Source organism: Xenopus tropicalis, chromosome 6, assembly GCF_000004195.4.
Source record: "Xenopus tropicalis strain Nigerian chromosome 6, UCB_Xtro_10.0, whole genome shotgun sequence".
NCBI classification, from domain to species: Eukaryota; Metazoa; Chordata; class Amphibia; order Anura; family Pipidae; genus Xenopus; species Xenopus tropicalis.
The window spans coordinates 3,036,860-3,059,139 of record NC_030682.2 but is presented as its reverse complement, the minus strand read 5'-3'; the positions used below and the strand labels follow the sequence as shown (position 1 = coordinate 3,059,139).

At 45.7% G+C, this 22,280-nt stretch overlaps 2 protein-coding genes across 4 annotated transcripts; both read left to right on the top strand.

Annotated features, from left to right (window-relative positions):
* Positions 1–393: 393 nt before the first annotated feature.
* Positions 394–21,693, top strand: LOC549508 (uncharacterized). Of its 2 annotated transcripts, XM_031903387.1 has the most exons (3): positions 394–635; positions 4,774–7,685; positions 19,651–21,693. In XM_031903387.1, exons 1-3 carry the CDS (start codon positions 409–411, stop codon positions 20,904–20,906), a joined length of 4,395 nt encoding a protein of 1,464 aa, XP_031759247.1. In that variant the 5' UTR covers positions 394–408; the 3' UTR covers positions 20,907–21,693.
* LOC108644828 (gastrula zinc finger protein XlCGF26.1-like) lies at positions 9,954–16,075 on the top strand. 2 transcript variants are annotated; one of them, XM_031904284.1, is made up of 3 exons: positions 9,962–9,995; positions 10,799–13,208; positions 14,680–16,075. In XM_031904284.1, the coding sequence occupies exon 3, from the start codon at positions 14,828–14,830 to the stop codon at positions 16,031–16,033; it is 1,206 nt and encodes a 401-aa protein (XP_031760144.1). In that variant the 5' UTR covers positions 9,962–9,995; positions 10,799–13,208; positions 14,680–14,827; the 3' UTR covers positions 16,034–16,075. The 2 variants fall into 2 exon arrangements, with proteins under 2 accessions (XP_017945181.1, XP_031760144.1); XM_018089692.2 differs by lacking the exon at positions 10,799–13,208 and having other exon boundaries at positions 9,954–9,995.
* Positions 21,694–22,280: the final 587 nt, after the last annotated feature.

Genomic DNA, 22,280 nt, shown 5'->3' with positions numbered 1-22,280 from the left:
ACCCCGGCAGCCAAACCCTATTGCTCTGTGAGGCTCCAGTTTTATTGTTATTGTTACTTTTTATTCCTTATCTTTCTATTCAGCCCCTCCCCTATTCATACTCCTGTCTCTCATTCAAACCCCTCCCTGGTTGCTAAGGAATTTTAGATCCTAGCAACCAGATAGCTGCAGAAACTTCAAACTGGAGAGCTGCTAAAATAAGCAGTGAAATAACACAAAATGAAGACCAATTGCAAAATGTCTCAGAATATTACTCTCTACACCCTACTAACAGTTTACTCAGAAGGGAACAACCCCTTTAAAGGTGAATTACCCCTTTAGGCAGTAAAAAAATTGGACTGGTGGTTTAAATGAAGATTGTGCCTGTGTGGCTAGTGATTCATTGGGATGTGTCCCGGCACTAGGACCATGAAGCCATGTCTGCCTGTGACATACAGACTGGGGGAGGGGCTAGAGCAGCAGTTGCAGGCAGTTAGATACACAAAATGTCAGTTTTTAGTTGTGAACCCCCCCTGGCTGGTTCTTTACCCTGATAACTTGCCCTGGAGCCCCCAGAAACCGGGGGTAGGAGCTGATCCAATGAATGGAGAGGAAAATCTGCAGAAAAGGAAAATCCCAGAACCTGGAAATAAGAGGTAAAGCAGCTTCTCGGGGGCTCAGGGCTCACCCCAAGGCAGAAACTCAATGGTACTGAGGTACTGATCCAATAGAAATACACCGGGATTAACCCTAGTATTTAGCAACGGAGCTGGCTTATAGGTTGGGCCCCTGGGCATGCTGGGAGTTGTAGTTCTGGGCTGTATATCAGTATATAGACGTGTCTCTGGCTCTGGGTTTATATTTCCTGAATTCCTGATACCCCTAACAACTGCCCCATGATCTGCCCCAGGCCTGGGGGTATTTACTGTATGTACACTGTCTGTGGGGCTTGTTGGGTCTGGGCCCCTGGGTTCCCTTGTTCAGATGCTGTCACATGATACGGACCCCCGGCCTGTCCTACACTCACTCACCCCCAGTCTGTCCTACACTCACTCACCCCCGGTCTGTCCTACACTCACTCACCCCCAGTCTGTCCTACACTCACTCACCCCCGGCCTGTCCTACACTCACTCACCCCCGGTCTGTCCTACACTCACTCACCCCCAGTCTGTCCTACACTCACTCACCCCCGGCCTGTCCTACACTCACTCACCCCCGGTCTGTCCTACACTCACTCACCCCCGGCCTGTCCTACACTCACTCACCCCCGGCCTGTCCTACACTCACTCACCCCCAGTCTGTCCTACACTCACTCACCCCCGGCCTGTCCTACACTCACTCACCCCCGGTCTGTCCTACACTCACTCACCCCCGGTCTGTCCTACACTCACTCACCCCCGGTCTGTCCTACACTCACTCACCCCCGGTCTGTCCTACACTCACTCACCCCCGGTCTGTCCTACACTCACTCAACCCCGGTCTGGCCAGTCCTACACTTACTCACCCCCGGTCTGGCCTGTCCTACACTCACTCACCCCTGGTCTGTCCTACACTCACTCACCCCTGGCCAGTCCTACACTCACTCACCCCCGGTCTGTCCTACACTCACTCACCCCCGGTCTGTCCTACACTCACTCACCCCCGGTCTGTCCCACACTCACCCCCAATCTGTTCTACACTCACTCACCCCCAGTATGTCCTACACTCACTCACCCCCAGTCTGTCCTTCACTCACTCACCCCCGGTCTGTCCTACACTCACGGTGAGTGAGTGTAGGACAGACCGGGGGTGAGTGAGTGAAGGACAGACTGGGGGTGAGTGAGTGTAGGACTGTCCTACACTCACTCACCCCCGGTCTGGCCTGTCCTACACTCACTCACCCCCGGCCTGTCCTACACTCACTCACCCCCAGTCTGTCCTACACTCACTCACCCCTGGTCTGGCCGGTCCTACACTCACTCACCCCCGGTCTGGCCTGTCCTACACTCACTCACCCCCGGTCTGGCCGGTCCTACACTCGCTCACCCCCAGTCTGTCCTTCACTCACTCACCCCCGGTCTGGCCTGTCCTACACTCACCCCCGGTCTGTCCTTCACTCACTCACCCCCGGTCTGGCCTGTCCTACACTCGCTCACCCCCGGTCTGGCCAGTCCTACACTCACTCACCCCCAGTCTGTCCTTCACTCACTCACCCCCGGTCTGGCCTGTCCTACACTCACCCCCGGTCTGTCCTTCACTCACTCACCCCCGGTCTGGCCTGTCCTACACTCGCTCACCCCCAGTCTGTCCTTCACTCACTCACCCCCGGTCTGGCCTGTCCTACACTCACTCACCCCCGGTCTGGCCTGTCCTACACTCACTCACCCCCGGTCTGTCCTACCCCCACTCACCCCCGGTCTGTCCTACCCTCACTCACCCCCCGGTCTGTCCTACACTCACTCACCCCCAGTCTGTCCTACACTCACTCACCCCCCGGTCTGTCCTTCACTCACTCACCCCGGTCTGGCCTGTCCTACACTCACTCCACCCCCGGTCTGGCCTGTCCTACACTCACTCACCCCCGGTCTGGCCAGTCCTACACTCACTCACCCCCGGTCTGGCCTGTCCTACACTCACTCACCCCCGGTCTGGCCTGTCCTACACTCACTCACCCCGGTCTGGCCTGTCTTACACTCACTCACCCCCAGTCTGTCCTACAGTCACTCACCCCCGGTCTGTCCTACACTCACTCACCCCCGGTCTGGCCTGTCCTACACTCACTCACCCCCGGTCTGGCCTGTCTTACACTCACTCACCCCCAGTCTGTCCTACACTCACTCACCCCCGGTCTGTCCTACACTCACTCACCCCCAGTCTGTCCTACACTCACTCACCCCCAGTCTGTCCTACACTCACTCACCCCCCGGTCTGTCCCACACTCACCCCCAATCTGTTCTACACTCACTCACCCCCCGGGCCGGTTATTGGGCCCCCGAGTTCCCTTGTTCAGACGCTGTTGGGTTAAAGGGACCCGACAGACACAGACAAATAGTGAATCTCATAACAAGGACAAGTTGTACAATAACAGGGCGGACAAGGTTATAATAACAACTAAAGTAGCACAGAATTGTGTATTAATATGTTATCCCCTCCCTCGGGGGCTCAGGGCTCACCCCAAGGCAGCAACTCAATGGTACTGAGGTACTGATCCAATAGAAATACACCGGGATTAACCCTAGTATTTAGCAAGGGAGCTGGCTTATAGGTTGGGCCCCTGGGCATGCTGGGAGTTGTAGTTCTGGGCTGTATATCAGTATATAGACGTGTCTCTGGCTCTGGGTTTATATTTCCTGAATTCCTGATACCCCTAACAACTGCCCCATGATCTGCCCCGGGCCTGGGGGTATTTAGCATGAATGGTGTATAACCTGCAGGTACTGTATATATACGGCTTCTTCATTGTGTCCTGGTAACTCACCATAACCATTTAGTCTTAAAGGAACAGTAACATAAATATTTTAATACCTTTCCCCCCCCCCAAACCTCTCTAATGGCGGCCCCAGCCTATTGCCCCTTGTGCAGCAGGTAAAACTTTAGTTACAAACTAACTGGGAGTTGGCTCCATGTCGGAGGACCTTCAGCACCTAAAGGGGCGTTTCACCCCCTTATAGAAAGGCCAATTCTAAACAACTTTTTAATTGGTCTGCATTATTTGTTTTATGTTGTTTTTGAAATATTTGCCTTCTTTGCAGCTTTCAAAAGGGGGTCGCTGACCCCTGAGCCAAAAACCTACAGTATATCAGGCAGGTCCCCCTCCTATTCAGATATCTCTCATCCAAACCACTCCCCGGTTGCTAAGGTCATTTGGATCCTAGCAACCAAATAGCTGCTTAAATTCCAAGCCAGAGAGCTGCCCATCAAAAACTGAAATGATTAAAAAAAAACTACAACTAATAAAAAATAAAGACCAATTGCAATCTCAGAATATGACTCTCTACATCATACTAAAAGGTAAAGGAGAAGGAAAGGCATTTCGGCAGGTAACTTGCCAATAGATTTGCCCCAATAGTACAAGCTAGAACGCTGGAGGCTTTACCTGCCCTAGTAGCTCCCTCAACATAGCAGCGGCCATTTTAGCTCGGTTTCTCTTAGTAGCTCAGATTACAGCACAGCTGGGAGGGGGAGCGAGTGGAGTCGCGGATAAATAAAACATAAGATCCTCCGATGTGAAGCCAACTTCCACTTCAGCGCACACAGGGATCCAATCACCCGTCACCTTTTTGCCCTGTTGCTATGGAGCAGTTTGTTAGGAAAATTTTAGCTGATCAAAAAACACAAGGGGGAATAGGCTAGGCCTGTTATTAGGGATGTTTTGGGGTACATAAGAGATGTTTTGGGGTACATAAGAGATGTTTTGGGGTATTCAAATGTTTTCATTAAGGATGCACCAAACCCACTTTTTTGGGTTCGGCTGAACCCACTCTGAATAATTCGGCCGAATCCCGAACTGGATCCGAACCCTAATTAGCATGTGGTAATTGGGATCGGAAGGGGTTAAAAATGGTTGTGCATGGTGAAAATATTTTTCACCTGACAGTTTAACCCTTTTCGAATGCTAATTAGCATATGCTAATTAGGATTCCGATTTGGTTCGGCCAGGAATAAAGCCTGGTATCGGCCGGATCCTGAACTGAATCCGGGATTTGGTGCATCCCTAGTTTTCATGTTACTGTCCCTTTAAATTATTTTGTATTCCACGCCCTACCCCCCAGTACTAGTTTCTGCTTCTATCAATGTAGTTGTTTTTCTCTTTAGATCTGACCTGACCATGAAGCGAAGTCTTGGTGCCCCAATATCCTCTGTAATGGAGATGTCAACGGTGAACTGGGCCAATAGAAGGGGATATAGTGGGAGTCAACGGAACCTCAAACAAACCCAAAGTCAAGTGATCAGGGGGTCGCTCCCCAGTAGAACGTTCAGCCACAATAACCAGAACCATCACACGGGCCATAGACATGAATGGACCCTGAGGAGAAGCAGATACTCTCTGAACAATACAAACATGGATGTAAGTTGGGGACCCTCAGAAACTAAACGTTTTCTAAGAACCCAGAAAGTTGTGAAGCCCTTTGTGTGCTCTAAATGTGGGAGGAGATTTTGTAGCCGCCGGAACCTTCTCACCCACCAGAGAATCCACACGGGCAGGAGCTTTGTCTGCTCTAAATGTGGGAAATGTTTCTCTCACCAGAAGATGCTAATTGCTCATAAATGGGTTCATACTGGGAGGAAACCATTCACCTGCACTGAATGTAATAAGGGCTTCTTATGGAACAGGGACCTTCAGGAAAACCAAGAGATCCACAAAGAAGAAAAGCCAAGTGTCAGTCAACATGTGACTCAAATGGAGAGAGAGAGTACCCTCGTTGATACAACTGAACTCAATGCTCATCTTCAGACTCACAGAGAGAAACCGCTACTCTGCAACGAGACCGGTCAAAGCTGCAGAAATGAGAGTAAACTCAAAGCAGATCATGGGATTTTCACTGGCCAAAAGCCCCTTCTCTGCACGGAGTGTGGAAAAGCATTTACAAGTAAGCGTGCCCTCAAGGTTCACCTTAGGGTTCATGCAGAACCGAGGCCATTTGTTTGTACCGAGTGTGGGAAAAGCTTCAAAGCTAAGTGTAAACTCAATGTTCACCTGCGGATCCACACAGGAGAGCAGCGCTACGTGTGTACGGAGTGTGGGAAATGCTTTAGGGACAGGTTTGGCCTTAATGAACATCATCGTATTCACACGGGAGAGAAACCATTCATCTGCACTGAATGCGGGAAAAGCTTCTGCAGAAAGACCCCCCTTGATGCTCATATTCAAACTCACACCCGAGCAAGCCTCTTTGTCTGCCCCGAGTGTGGGAGGAGCTACAAGGACAAGAGGAATTTAAATGATCATCTTAATGTTCACACTGGAAAGACTTACCCGTGCACCGAGTGTGGGAAATCCTTTCCACTGAAGAGAAGCCTTCAAAGGCATCTAATGATCCACACTGGGGAGAAGCCATTTGAATGCATGGAATGTGGAAAAAGCTTCAGGTACAAGAGTAAGCTGGACATCCATTACCGTATTCATACTGGGGTTGAACCATTTGTGTGTTCAGAATGCGGGAAACGGTTTCGGTTGAAGCATCTGCTTGAATATCACCAAATGGGACACACCGGGGAGAAACCATTTGTCTGCACTGAGTGTGGGAAGAGTTTCAGGGTTCAGCGTCAACTCACTCTCCATCTTCAAACTCACACAGGGGAGAAACCATTTGTCTGCACTGAGTGTGGGAAGAGTTTCAGGGTTCAGGGTGAACTCACTGTCCATCTTCAAACTCACACAGGGGAGAAACCATTTGAGTGTAGCGAGTGTGGGAAGAGTTTCAGGTTTAAGCGTCAACTCACTCTCCATCTTCAAACTCACACAGGGGAGAAACCATTTGTCTGCACTGAGTGTGGGAAGAGTTTCAGGGTTCAGAGTGAACTCACTGTTCATCTTCAAACTCACACAGGGGAGAAACCATTTGACTGTAGTGAGTGTGGGAAGAGTTTCAGGGTTAAGCGTCAACTCACTCTCCATTTTCAAACTCACACAGGGGAGAAACCATTTGACTGTAGCGAGTGTGGGAAGAGGTTCAGGGTTAAGCGTCAACTCACTCTCCATCTTCAAATTCACACAGGGGAGAAACCATTTGTCTGCACTGAGTGTGGGAAGAGTTTCAGGGTTCAGGGTAAACTCACTGTCCATCTTCAAACTCACACAGGGGAGAAACCATTTGACTGTAGCGAGTGTGGGAAGAGTTTCAGGGTTAAGAGTCAACTCAATCTCCATCTTCAAACTCACACAGGGGAGAAACCATTTGACTGTAGCGAGTGTGGGAAGAGTTTCAGGGTTAAGCATCAACTCACTCTCCATCTTCAAACTCACACAGGGGAGAAACCATTTGACTGTAGCGAGTGTGGGAAGAGTTTCAGGGTTAAGCATCAACTCACTCTCCATCTTCAAACTCACACAGGGGAGAAACCATTTGACTGTAGCGAGTGTGGGAAGAGTTTCAGGGTTAAGCGTCAACTCACTCTCCATCTTCAAATTCACACAGGGGAGAAACCATTTGTCTGCACTGAGTGTGGGAAGAGTTTCAGGGTGAAGGGTAAACTCACTGTCCATCTTCAAACTCACACAGGGGAGAAACCATTTGACTGTAGCGAGTGTGGGAAGAGTTTCAGGGTTAAGCGTCAACTCACTCTCCATCTTCAAACTCACACAGGGGAGAAACCATTTGACTGTAGCGAGTGTGGGATGAGTTTCAGGGTTAAGCGTCAACTCACTATCCATCTTCAGACTCATACAGGGGAGAAACCATTTGACTGTAGAGAGTGTGGGAAGAGTTTCAGGGTTAAGCGTCAACTCACTCTCCATCTTCAAACTCACACAGGGGAGAAACCATTTGACTGTAGTGAGTGTGGGAAGAGTTTCAAGGTTAAGCGTCAACTCACTCTCCATCTTCAAATTCACACAGGGGAGAAACCATTTGTCTGCACTGAGTGTGGGAAGAGTTTCAGGGTTCAGGGTAAACTCACTGTCCATCTTCAAACTCACACAGGGGAGAAACCATTTGTCTGCACTGAGTGTGGGAAGAGCTTCCGGAGTAAAAGAAGCTTAAGTTCCCATCAAAAGGTTCACAAATAAGAGTCTTGTAGAAATGCTGTATAAGGTGTGTGTATTAAACCCTTCTGACAGTGCTAAGAGTAGTCTGATAAGGCCAATATGGCACCACTTCCCCATCGCCCCAACCCATTTTGCCAATGATAGACAAGGTCCTGCTCATAGTCCCCATTCTGATTAATTTCACGGCTGTTTCTGTACCTTGAAGGTCAGGGCTCTGCCCAGAAAAATCAGATTTGTCAACTGCAGTCTCCACCAATCCATTCCGTACAGACCTTGCTTTGTGTTTTGGGGCATTATCGTGTTAAAACAAGAAAGGACCTTTCTCCAAAGTAGGAAGCACAGAGTTATTAAAGATGTCCCCGTAGACGGTAGGGTTAGGTTTGCTTACAATGGCACCAGTGGCCCAAACCATGAAAACAGCCTATCATTCCTTCTCCACTAAACGTTACAGTTGCCATTATGCATTTGGAGAGGCGGGGCATGTGTATGTCATGCACATGAGCAAATGGACATGCAGAGGTCCTGTGCCTTCCAAAATACATCCCAGAAGTCCGCTAGTGTTCTTCTGTCATCTGCCAAACCCTGACCTTTTTTGATGGTGAAATGTTATTTTTCACTCCATTTTCACCCCTCTAGTTGTACTGACGGTTACACCACTCCAACTGACACTTGGCATTAAATATGGTGAAGTTCCGCTTGTGTGCCGCCGCACCGCCATAAAAATTTTCTGCCCTCCCTTCCAGAGAGAGTCTGGAGCTCGCCATTGAGTGTTCCACCTGAGGATGTAGAGTTTTTGTTTAGAAAATGTTTCAGTCGTTGATATACAAAGAGTGGGTGCCAATGGGGCATTCTCTGAGTGGGGTTCCTAGTTAGGTCCAATGGGGTTCATTAATGAAAAGAAGGTAAAACCCATTCGGATTAGAAGAAAGCTGGGAAGGTGTGGAACTGATAATAATGACTTACCTCATACCTCGGCTTGGTTTGCTGTTTGCTAAAAGCTGCCCCGGCCCAGGGCATTTTTGTAGAATCTCCTCGTCACTGTTTGGCTTCTTCTGTACTCGAGTATAAGCTGATCGGAATATAAGCCGAGGTACCTAATTTTACCTAAGCAAACTGGAAAAATTATTGACTTGAGTATAAGCCCAGGGTGGGAAATGCAGCCGCTACTGCTAAGTTTCAATAATCAAAATAAATACCAATAAAATGACGTTAATTGAGGCATCAGTGGGGTATATGTTTTTCAATATTTATTTCAAAGAAAAACAGTAAACTAGCTCTGTATGCGGAGAAGAGGGTCAACAAAAACAATATGAGTACTACCCCACGCTCATTGCACATTGGCAAACTGGCAGCTAACCCAGTCCCGGAGGGAAGTATTGCTAGTGGGAGCCTAGGCCAGGGCAATGGAGGGTCTGGTTGTGGGGGGCCTAATTTGCACACAAAGGAGAGAGGGTGCTAGTCTAGAGGGACCCATGGCCCCCGACTCGAGTATAAGCCGAGGGTGACTTTTTCAGCACATTTTGGGTGCTGAAAAACTAGGCTTATACTCGAGTGTCATGTTGGAGCAGTAAGGCTCCACATAGTTTTTTAATTTTCAATTTAGAAAAGTCTGGTTGAAATCCACATTTGAGGGAAACCCTTCCAGTAGGGGGTAATTCACAAATATCCCCTAAAGACACAACCAGGACTGTGGAAGGTGACAACATAAACAACTTCACCAGACAATGCAGGGCCAGCCCGTGGGAGCAGGAAGCTGGTTTCTTTGATCTGTTGATAAAGAGAGACAAAGTGTGGCCCTAGAACAGCAGGGGGAACAGCATACAGAAAATATGGATTATAGAAAGGGGTCCATATCTCCTCTGCTTTAGGGTTCCCATGCTCACACATAGGGTTTATGGGGGGGCCCCATGCTTCTCAATGATACCAAACAGGGACTGCCTATACCCACCAGTTAGGGGGATAGTTTCTGGGGGGCTGGGATATGAGACCCCCCTCATGTTTGGTATCATTTTGATCGCCCACATATGGGTTAAAACAATTCCCTACTTTCATAATAATATTGAGTACTGGCAAGTGCCAATATTATATGAAAAGAAACTGGCATGAGAAGTACAGCTTTCTAAAGAGGGTGGGTGGGGACCACCCAAAGGGGTCATGTGACCAGTTCCTGGGCACTCCCTCCTCAGGCATACGGTAATGAGGGAGGGGCCCAGCGGGGGATAAAAGCACACATGCACATTCTTTAGCTCATTCTGGAGGCCTCAACTTATGTTGGGGGGGGGCTCAGGACTTTCAACCTCTTGCCTCAGGGGACACAACAGATCACTCGGTAATGTACTAGGGTTTTCTCTGTGTTTTTATCCCCGTTTATTTTATTGACTGTTTTGCATGTATGTTTCTCTTTTGTAACATCTTTTTAAAACTGCACTGTTTACCCTGTAATATTAAATATAAAATTTAATAAGTTTAGTCCTTTGGCTCTATTCCCACGTACCTTGTATGACTGCTCAGGCCTAGGTGTATTAACTGTTTGGTTGTATGTATGTGTATTGGGTAGAGGGCAGATTCTGTGTAGGTGCTAATTAACTAGTGGGCTGCTAGCAGGGGGGTGGGTTTGACTGTAATTTTAACCCTGTGGCTGCTAGTGTGCTGTTAAATTAGTGAGAACTAACCCTAACTGCAGTAAGAAAGTTTGTGTGTGATACATTTGTGTAATTAGGTTTCTATCGCCTGTTAATGATAGATGGGGGCAGGGAATAGTTGTATTTGGGGTGGGGGGGTGTTTGGGGGTGTCTGACATTAGTCTAACCTGTGTGTAAGGGGACTGAGTGTAACCCCTTGTCTCCCAGTCCCGGTGTCACGTGCGCCTGTGAGTGGCGTTTCCCTGACATCGAGTATATACAGTAAGTCATTATAATCACAGAGGGCACCTAACCTTTGGCATCTCCCAGTAGTTTTCTCTTATGGACATTGAGGCATTTGGTACAGAAGAACCAGGGAAGACTTTGAGTTCTGCACAAACAGTCCCTGTTTTCTTGGACATCTCCTAAGTAGATTTTACATCAATTGTCTCATTGTCTTATTGTGTATCATTTGCACCAATGTATGCAACAAATATACACCTGTACATAGGGACGTTATGACGGAGTATGGGAGTGGCCAAGTATAGAGATAACGCCCCACAGTACAGAAGAACAAAGAACTGCTCTTACGGCCAAACAGGTGGCTCTGCCGTCCAGGCCGGGGTAGTAGTGACCGAGGCTTGGGAACAGAACCAGTAATGTCTCAGCCACAATGACTGGAATGGAGGAGATAACAGGTGATTCCTCAACATTATCTGCCAAGCTCAGTATCCACAAGAGGCCTCCCCCTATCCCTGGCCCTGCAGCAATGGGACAGAGAGCAGAACCCCAGCCCCACTCTCTAGTCGCTCTATTAATATCAGGAGCGTTGGGGAGACTTGTCTCCTGGGAGAGGACTATGCCTGTATGGGGGGCTTAAAGTGTTTTCTTGCTGTTGACATTGGATTAGATTAAAGGCTTGAAAGTCATCATTAAATATTGTTTTCTATGATCCCTTTTTGTTATTTTCTCAACTCGGTTAGTGTCTCCCTCTAGCTGGGCTCGGCCAGGGTATTGTGTTAGCCCTTCTATGGGCGCCATCCCCCCAGTTGCAAACTGGTCTACGGTACTTTTCTGTCCCATCAGCCACCCAGAGACAACACCACACTGACCGCACCAGCAAGTTTCAGCCACAGCATCACTTTTCGCCCCTTTTTCCAATTGCCCATCGAGCGACATTGACGTACAGTGCTGCCAACTGGGCACCGCAGGAGGAGCTTGGGGTGGGTGGCTCTCCATTTGACTGACGTGATAAGAAGCGTAAAAGAAGCAAAATGTCTGCCCCCTGGAAATTGTGCCCCCACCCCAATGATTGCACCCTATGCATGTGCCTATTCCTGCCCTCTGGGGCACAGAATCTATTGACCCGAGTACATTAGGAGATGGGATCATCACTTAGAGTTATTGCTTCATCAGAGCCTTCTAGTCTATAGCTTCCCCCCTACCCTTTTGTGGGATTATCTCTTCATTAGTTGGGATTATTCTCACTGCTGATGGATTATCGTTCAGTTTCCTTTATCTCTTCTATTCAACCTTTACCTCCCGTCCTCCTTATGCTCTTGTTTTTGTATTATTTCCGACGCCTCGTCCACCGCACACCCTATATGTTATTATCTGATCAGATTTATTTGGTTGATTAGAGAAAAGAAAAAGCAGAGATTCCAAACTGTTATTTTTTGCTGCCAAGGAACCAGCTAAGGAAGGTTTCAGTAGCCGGACTGAGTGAGGGTGTAGGGGTCGGTCTGGGCTCACAGACACTACTACTTCAGGCAATGGGGCTCTTTATTGCACTATTAACTACATGGTGTCTCAGAGTTTCTATGGGAACCAGCCTGCACTTAGCGGTTCTGCCTGCAGAGGGTGCCAGTGTTGGGCACTGCCGCTTACTGGAACATGTGGGTACAGCTGGGCAGTCTTCCCTGTATAACGAGACTAACAACATGGGGTTATTGGCAGCCGCCTGTATAAGCCAGAATGGGAACAGTCCCTGGTGGTTTGATTCTTTCTGCCAACCACAAAGGCAGCTTCCAAAGGGGCCAATCACATGACATTCTGGGTGGGCCATTGTAGGGGCTGGGCCAATGGGGTGCCAATTGGTGCTTTGGGCAATGACACATGAGATTAGTGACCCCATAATTAAAATGAACCCTCTCTAGCGGTGGCAACTAATGCCCTCTGAATGCTTTCCCAGTGGGGATACTGTCAATGGCTGCTGGGAACCCACGGGTGTTGCTTTGCCCCACAAGAAACCTTCAGAGATTTACATTATTGTCGGTGGGAAAAAATTCAGCGGAGATTAATTATGGGGTAACTAATCTCCTCATTGCCCTTACAGGGGGGCTTGGGGGCAGCTATGCCCATTGTGTTACAGGGGGGCCGGGCTTTGTTTCCCCTTACACTAGGGGCCAATTACCTTATCAATTTAGATTAAATACAGAAATATCATTGTGTTTAACCTTTTCATCTAGAAATTCACCTGATAATAATAATAATAATGAGAAAAGGCCCAACTCACACACAGACAGTGGGACATTCATGTTAAACAGGTGCCTGAGGGAGTGAGGCTGCACCTTTATTGTGTTACATAGTTTCCCCCCAGGGGGCAAATGAAGGCTCCACCCTTCCTGCCCAGGGGGCAAATTAAGGCTCCACCCTCTCGTTATCCCATGCTAATTACCTGCCTTTGATAAACATGTGACTATGCTAATGAAGGGCGTTAGAGTACAGGAACCCATCAGCCTTCCTTTCCATATTGTGGGAGGAACCTTTTCCCCCAAACAAAGGCCCCGCCCATAGGGGGTGGGATCCAAAATGGGCTAAAAAGCTGCGGGAATGAGAGCTGAGTTAGTTTGGGGAAGAGACGTGTGGGTACAGGGTACAGGGGCTCTGCAGGCTAATGAGGAGACTCTGCCCAAGGACAGGTAACTATATCAGTGTTTCCTTGGCACTGATCCCTGAATTCTGTGCCACTGGGCTCAGCTTGTGGCTACTGATTTGCCTATTTGTTTGCCTCTCATACTGCTCACTTATTGCTTTTGTGCCCTTATGTCATACTGTGCTTATGGCTCATTTATTCATGTTGGGGGGATTTATTGGGGCGCGGGCTCCCTTTGTTTAATGCTCTATTGCACTTACTGGGGGGCTTGGGGCCCCTGGGATCTGCTCTCCGTTTGTCATTGTGGGTTTGTCTTTGTGATATTTATGTAGTTTCTGTAACTGGTGTTTTGCCATTTTCCTTGATTATTTTATTGTATATTATTATTTGTAATATTCACCCCAAACTCCCCCTAACTGGGCTTCAGGCTGGGCCCCCTTAGCCCATAACAAGGTTACAGATATATAGAAACATTGGGGTAACAGTCACCCCGCTATAGTTCCAGGGGTACCCAGGGCACAAATAAGCACTCACCCCAAATCCCCCCCTAACTGGCCTTCAGGCTGGGCCCCCTTAGCCCATAACAAGGTTACAGATATATAGAAACATTGGGGTAACAGTCACCCCGCTATAGTTCCAGGGGTACCCAGGGCACAAATAAGCACTCACCCCAAATCCCCCCCTAACTGACCTTTAGGCTGGGCCCCCTTAGCCCATAACAAGGTTACAGATATATAGAAACATTGGGGTAACAGTCACCCCGCTATAGTTCCAGGGGTACCCAGGGCACAAATAAGCACTCACCCCAAATCCCCCCCTAACTGGCCTTCAGGCTGGGCCCCCTTAGCCCATAACAAGGTTACAGATATATAGAAACATTGGGGTAACAGTCACCCCACTATAGTTCCAGGGGTACCCAGGGCACAAATAAGCCCTCACCCCAAATCCCCCCCTAACTGGCCTTCAGGCTGGGCCCCTTAGCCCATAACAAGGTTACAGATATATAGAAACATTGGGGTAACAGTCACCCCGCTATAGTTCCAGGGGTACCCAGGGCACAAATAAGCACTCACCCCAAATCCCCCCCTAACTGGCCTTCAGGCTGGGCCCCCTTAGCCCATAACAAGGTTACAGATATATAGAAACATTGGGGTAACAGTCACCCTGCTATAGTTCCAGGGGTACCCAGGGCACAAATAAGCACTCACCCCTAATCCCCCCCTAACTGGCCTTCAGGCTGGGCCCCCTTAGCCCATAACAAGGTTACAGATATATAGAAACATTGGGGTAACAGTCACCCCGCTATAGTTCCAGGGGTACCCAGGGCACAAATAAGCCCCCAAATCCCCCCCTAACTGGCCTTCAGGCTGGGCCCCCTTAGCCCATAACAAGGTTACAGATATATAGAAACATTGGAGTAACAAAAACTTTAGTGGCTAAACTGCAAAATGAAAAACCGCAATTATTGACTAAATTTCTATTTTTTCTTACTCTTTTACTTATTTACTTAAAAACAGAAGAGGCACAGAAGTCCCAGGAGCTGACAATTCTCTGATTCTTTGGATAAAGACAAGAGGCCATTAGACCGTGCAACTTCTCCAACACCAGGAAATCCACACATTGGAGAGAAAAATCTGTATCAGACTGAGAAAAAGCTTTAGTGCAATGAGCATTCCCAACTCCCAGATGGAACTTCCCTCAGTGGCACAACATGAATGCCCAGAATCTGGGAAAAGATTCTCGGAAAAAAACAAACTTATTATTCATCACAGAGTCCACACTGGGGAGAAACCATTCATGTGCACGGAATGTGGGAAAAGTTTCAGGCTAAAGCAATGTCTTACAGAACACCAATTATTTCACACGGGGGAGAAACCATTCATGTGCACGGAATGTGGGAAAAGTTTCATGCGAAAGCAACACCTTACAGCACACCAATTAATTCACACGGGGGAGAAACCATTCATGTGTACGGAATGTGGGAGAAGTTTCAGGCAAAAGCAAATGCTTACAGAACACCAATTTATTCACACAGGGGAGAAACCATTCATGTGTACGGAATGTGGGAAAAGTTTCAGGCATAAACAGGCCTTTGTACAACATCAGTTAATTCACACAGGGGAGAAACCATTCATGTGCAAAGAATGTGGGAAAAGTTTTAGAGTAATGCAAATCCTAACAGATCACCAGAGACTTCATACAGGGGAGAAACCCTATGCATGTACAGAATGTGATAAACAATTCAATAAAAGGAGTAACCTTCTCAGCCACCAGAAGATTCATACAGGGGTAAAACCATTTGTGTGCTTGGAATGTGGGAAAACCTTCTCCAACAAGAGCAACTATCAGAGGCACCAGAGAATTCACACAGGGGAGAAACCCTATGCATGTACAGAATGTGATAAACAATTCAATATAAGGAGTAGCCTTCTCAGCCACCAGAAGATTCATACAGGGGTAAAACCATTTGTGTGCATGGAATGTGGGAAAAGCTTCTCCAACAAGAGCAACTTTCAGAGGCACCAGAGAATTCACACGGGGGAGAAACCATTTTCTTGCACAGAATGTGGGAAATGTTTCACCACAAAGAGCCAGCTTAGCAGCCATTACACTGTTCACACAGGGGAGAAACCATTTTCTTGCACAGAATGTGGGAAACGTTTCACCACAAAGAGCCAGCTTAGCAGCCATTACATGATTCACACAGGGGAGAAACCCTTTGCTTGTGCAGATTGTGAGAAAAGATTCGCTTCAAAGAGAACTCTTACCAAACACCAGAGAATTCATGTGCGAGAGCAACTTTCATGTGTAGGGAATTTGGGAAACCTTATACTGCAAAGTCCAACCAGCAACACCATCAAAAAATTATAGGATTAAAAAAATGTAGCAATTAAATTGAGATATTAACCTGTACAACCTTGCATGTGGTTATCTTATATTGGATGCGCCTCATTTTCCAGCCCATACCTTGTGTTTATTAATATGGTAGTCATGTAAGCACTTGTGAGTGTCCTTTTATTAAATAATTTGATTATTGAAACTTAGCAGTAGCGGCTGCATTTCCCACCCTGGGCTTATACTCGAGTCAATAAGTTTTTCCTGTTTTCTTAGGTAAAATTAGGTACCTCGGCTTATATTCGGATCGGCTTATACTCGAGTATATACGGTATATCTTAGTTGGGATCAAGTACAGGTACTGTTTTATTATTACAGAGAAAAGGGAATCATTTAACCATGAAATAAACCCAATAGGGCTGTTCTGCCCCCAATAAGGGGTAATTATATCTTAGTTGGGATCAAGTACAGGTACTGTTTTATTATTACAGAGAAAAGGGAATCATTTAATCATGAAATAAACCCAATAGGGCTGTTCTGCCCCCAATAAGGGGTAATTATATCTTAGTTGGGATCAAGTACAGGTACGGTTTTATTATTACAGAGAAAAGGGAATCATTTAACCATTAAATAAACCCAATAGGGCTGTTCTGCCCCCAATAAGGGGTAATTATATCTTAGTTGGGATCAAGTACAGGTACGGTTTTATTATTATAGGGTTCGTGACCTGAATTATTTCATTAAAATGGAGTCTATGGTAGATGGGCTTTCTGTAAGTCTGAGCTTTCTGGATAATGGGTTTCCGGATAAGGGATCCCATACCTGTACTAAAACACAAACATAACAAACTTGTTACTGATGGCCATCACACGTTAGTGTCGGCACATTTTCAGAGAAAAGTGATAGAAAACAAAACAACATTGGATTGCATGTTAGACAACATTAGTTTGAATGGTAAATTAGTTGGGTGATTAAAACAAGAGGATTGGGGAGGTTTCACCCACAGCAGAGACTGTAACTATTTCATCATAAGATGTGGCTGGGTGTCTGACTTTCCTAAATAAAATAAAGGAATAAAGAAAACCCAACAAGGAAGCAAAACAAACACAATGAATAATTACAGTTGGAAATAGCTCCCATGTTCATTGGGTTTCTGTTGGTTTGTACAGTAGTTGGCTCATTCCAAGGCAAACGGTTCCATGTTATTGTGTATATACAAGAGTGCCCATTTCTAATCAGCGCCTTATACTCTTCCCCCCTTGGGCACCTTGTGTAATAATAAACACGGTAATTCAAACTGTCACAATGAACAAAAATCTCCAAAAAGTACTGAAGCATTTGGGTGGGGCGGGTAATGTTTGTGTGCAGGGGTCTCCCCTCTCTGCATTTATTGTCTTCTCCTCTCACAGAAGAACAAAGGACTGGCTTTGAAGGGTTAATTACCTTTACTCTTTCAGGCTAATCTGTGAGGGCCCTTGAAGAAATTGTGCATTACCCGTTGGAAAACAAAAGGTTGTTCATTTTCCCCACAATAACTGGGGGGGGGGGGGGCTCTGGTTCTGTTTGGTACCTTACTGTGGGTATTGCCATTGTAATGACTCCTTTCTGTGTTTATAACAGGGATACAAGGGGTTACATGGAATTAATTCCCAGTTCCATTCCTTGATCTGAAAGGCTTACGTTTCTGTAAAACACTGAAACACCGTTGCATTAATACAATAATCTCCCCATAAGCATGTGTTTGGGGGGCCAATAAACACCCACATTTTGCCTAAATTTGCAAAGCTCATCCAAAAATTAAAAACTTATTGTATTGAGAGTCGTCTCTGTTTCCAGTTCTGCCTTTACCAATGTGGTCAGCTGCCCAAAGCCTGTTAGCAACAACCAACGGGTTCCATTTTGTCTTTGCTTTGTTTTGTCTGCAGCCATAAAGCCTCCCTCACTATAAGCTCCAATATTGGTGGCGAATATCCCCCACGTGCCCCCAGCCTTACGCAGCCGTATGTTTGGCGAGACAGTTACCAGAATATTATTAGACTGCATTTGCACTCTCACCTGATAATAATAATAATAATGAGAAAAGGCCCAACTCACACACAGACAGTGGGACATTCATGTTAAACAGGTGCCTGAGGGAGTGAGGCTGCACCTTTATTGTGTTACATAGTTTCCCCCCAGGGGGCAAATGAAGGCTCCACCCTTCCTGCCCAGGGGGCAAATTAAGGCTCCACCCTCTCGTTATCCCATGCTAATTACCTGCCTTTGATAAACATGTGACTATGCTAATGAAGGGCGTTAGAGTACAGGAACCCATCAGCCTTCCTTTCCATATTGTGGGAGGAACCTTTTCCCCCAAACAAAGGCCCCGCCCATAGGGGGTGGGATCCAAAATGGGCTAAAAAGCTGCGGGAATGAGAGCTGAGTTAGTTTGGGGAAGAGACGTGTGGGTACAGGGTACAGGGGCTCTGCAGGCTAATGAGGAGACTCTGCCCAAGGACAGGTAACTATATCAGTGTTTCCTTGGCACTGATCCCTGAATTCTGTGCCACTGGGCTCAGCTTGTGGCTACTGATTTGCCTATTTGTTTGCCTCTCATACTGCTCACTTATTGCTTTTGTGCCCTTATGTCATACTGTGCTTATGGCTCATTTATTCATGTTGGGGGGATTTATTGGGGCGCGGGCTCCCTTTGTTTAATGCTGTATTGCACTTATTGGGGGGCTTGGGGTTTCTGTAACTGGTGTTTTGCCCTTTTTCCTTATTATTTCAGTAATTATTATCTGTAAGAATAATGCTGTTATACCTTCCCTAGAAGGTATGTGCTCTCGGATATTTATTAATTAATGTTTTGCACTTTTCAGTAATTATTTCAGTACTGCCTTTATTCTGGGTTCAGTTAGTAACAGGGTATAGTTTAGTTAAAGGGGCGGGTCACCTTACTATGTTATAGAATGTTCTATTCCTGGCAACTTTACAATTGGTCTTTATTATTTATAGTTTTCACTATTTGCCTTACACACTTTGCAGCTTTCAAATGGGGGTCACTGACCCCGACAGCCAAAAACTACTGCTCTGTGCACTTACAAATATATTAATGTTGTTACTTTTTATTATTTATCTTACTATTCAGCCCCTCTCCTATTCATATTCCAGGCTTTCATTTAACCCACTGCCTGGTTGCTAAGGTAAACCAGATAGTTACTAACATTCCATACTGGAGAGCTGCTGATTAAAACGCTTAATAACTGAAAAACTACAAAAAATACAAAATGGAAACCAATTGCAAATTGTCTCAGAATATCTATGTCTGTATCATATTAATAGTAACAATAATTAGGTAAGAATTTGTTCAAATTGCAAACACTCTTAGATAATAAATGCCTACATCAGACTAACAGTTATGTACGAGCGCCCCTTTAATGCCATAGAGTAGGGCAGGAATTAGGAGAAACTAATAAATAAACAACAAAAGGGCAAATACAAAAACCAATGTAAATCTCTTGTTTCTTGACTGACTGTACATTTTTATTATTGATCACATTCTGAATGACTCTTCCTTTTTACATATTTGTATGAAATACAGACTATTCAGAAGCCCCAGAAACCAAGGATTCTGTGTTTAAATAAAGACAAGAGGCCATTAGACCTTTGAACTTCAACAGCAACAGAAAATCTGCACATTGGAAAGAAACAGTGCTTTAGTGCAATGAGCATTCCCGACTCCCAGAAGGAACTTCCCTCAGTAATAAAACATTTCAAATGCCCAGAATGTGGGAGAAGATACTCGAGCAAAGGCAGTCTTATTATTCACCAGAGAGTTCACACAGGGGAGAAACCATTCATGTGCACAGAATGTGGGAAAAATTTCTCAAAAAAATACGGACTTGTTGTTCACCAGAGAGTTCACACAGGAGAGAAACCATTCATGTGTACAGAATGTGGGAAAAGATTCACAGAAAAAAACTACCTTATTATTCACCAGACTCTTCACACCGGGGAGAAGCCATTCACATGCACAGAATGTGGGAAAGGATTTTCAGAAAAAAGGAAATGTGTTATTCATCAGAGAGTTCACACTGGGGAGAAACCATTCACATGCACAGAATGTGGAAAATGTTTCTCTGTTAAGTCAGGCCTGAAAAGCCACCAAAGAATTCATACAGGGGAGAAACCTTATACATGCACAGAATGTGGGAAATCCTTCACTTTAAACAGCCATCTAGTTAGACACCAGAGGATTCATACAGGAATTAAACCATTCGCATGCACAGAATGTGGCAAAAGCTTCTCTGCACATCACAAGCTTTCCTTACACAAAAGAGTCCACACAGGGGAGAAACCATTCACTTGCACAGAATGTGGCAAAAGCTTCTCTGCACATGACAAGCTTTCCTTACACAAAAGAGTCCACACAGGGGAGAAACCATTCACTTGCACAGAATGTGGCAAAAGCTTCTCTGCACATCACATGCTTTCCTTACACAAAAGAGTCCACACAGGGGAGAAACCATTCACTTGCACAGAATGTGGGAAAAGCTTCCGTCAACAGACACACCTTGAAATACACCAGAGGTTTCACACAGGGGAGAAACTTTATACATGCACAGAATGTGGGAAATCCTTCACTGTAAACAGCAATCTAGTTAGACACCAGAAGATTCATACAGGGGAGAAACCTTATACATGCACAGAATGTGGGAAATCCTTCACTGTAAACAGCCATCTAGTTAGACACCAGAAGATTCATACAGGGGAGAAACCTTATACATGCACAGAATGTGGGAAATCCTTCACTGTAAACAGCCATCTAGTCAACCACCAGAAGATTCATACAGGAATAAAACCATTCATGCGTATGGAATGTGGGAAAAGCTCTTCGCAACAAAGTTCCCTTAGGGAATCTATTTGAACCCAAACACCCAAGATGGATTGTCAATGTGTAGTTAGGGCTTAGCCCCCCCTATCCCTGGCCCTGCAGCAATGGGACAGAGAGCAGAACCCCAGCCCCACTCTCTAGTCGCTCTATTAATATCAGGAGCGTTGGGGAGACTTGTCTCCTGGAAGAGGACTATGCCTGTATACCCCCAAGTTCATGTGTAAAACCCTGTTTCATCTAAATAAACCATTTTCATAAAAATATACTTTTTTTTTTTTTAAATATTGTTTTTATTTGCATATTATCAAATATATCTATTACAACATTTGTGATGAGATATTGACTTGCATACATCTTGGTAGTAATAGAATATTGGTAATGAGAACATTTAAGTTTAACATTTAACCTTTACAGTATAACAAAATTGGAACTTTCTACTCATAGCTAGTTTACCTGGGCCTCGTGAGAGTTACTTCTCGTGTTGGTGTATGGCCAACATTCTGTTTATTTGTTGGCTCCTGGGGGGTTCGTAGTTTTGCTGATCAATTTCTTGGTGCTGTAGGTTTTGGAAGTACTGGGATGCTTCGACTAGGAGTGGATATTCCTTGAGTATTTCTGTATCATACCATGTAGTTTGTCTAAATGTGTAGATTGTAAGATATTTAGTTGTTTGGGGTAGGAGGGATATATATATATATGAGCCATGTATTGAAAAAATTTCCAGTAATTTGTTCTTTTCTAGTTGTTGCTTCGAGCCAGTCCATGTAAAAAATGTGGTGTAATTTTTGTTTTAATGCTATAGATGGGATAACATCTGAGGTTAGCCATTGATGTAAAATTGTCTTCCGGGCTGCTGCCGACAGTTTCCCCGCCAGTAATTTCTCAAATTTGGTTAGTTGTGTGTAGGTTGTAGTTGTGCTAAATAGTGCCCATTCTAGTTTTATTTGAAAGGGTTTTCCCATCATCTGCGTCCAGTATGAGGCTATTTCTTTCCAAAAGAATTGTATTTTGGGACACGACCATAGGTTGTGAATTAAGTTGGCGTTTGGGGAGCGGCATCTGAGACATTGATTTGATGGTAGACTGCCCATATTGTGTCTCCTGTCTGGGGTGAGATAGGCATTGTGAAGGATTTGTATTGTCCTGTCTTGATATTTACAGACGGAGATCAATTTCATGGCACCTGTGTGTTGTTTTAGGATGACAGATGTATTTGTGTTTGGGATGTTGGTTGTCCATTTGAAGGTGTGCTGTTTTTCTTTGTCCTTATCCATTAGTGTTCTGATGGTTTGGTATATAACGGAGATGTTTTGCTTTGTGTTTTTATCTTTCCAGATTCTATTTATTGGGCTGTTTTTGTCTTTATCTGTTAGTAGTTTTACAATTTGTATTGTGTAGTGGACAATT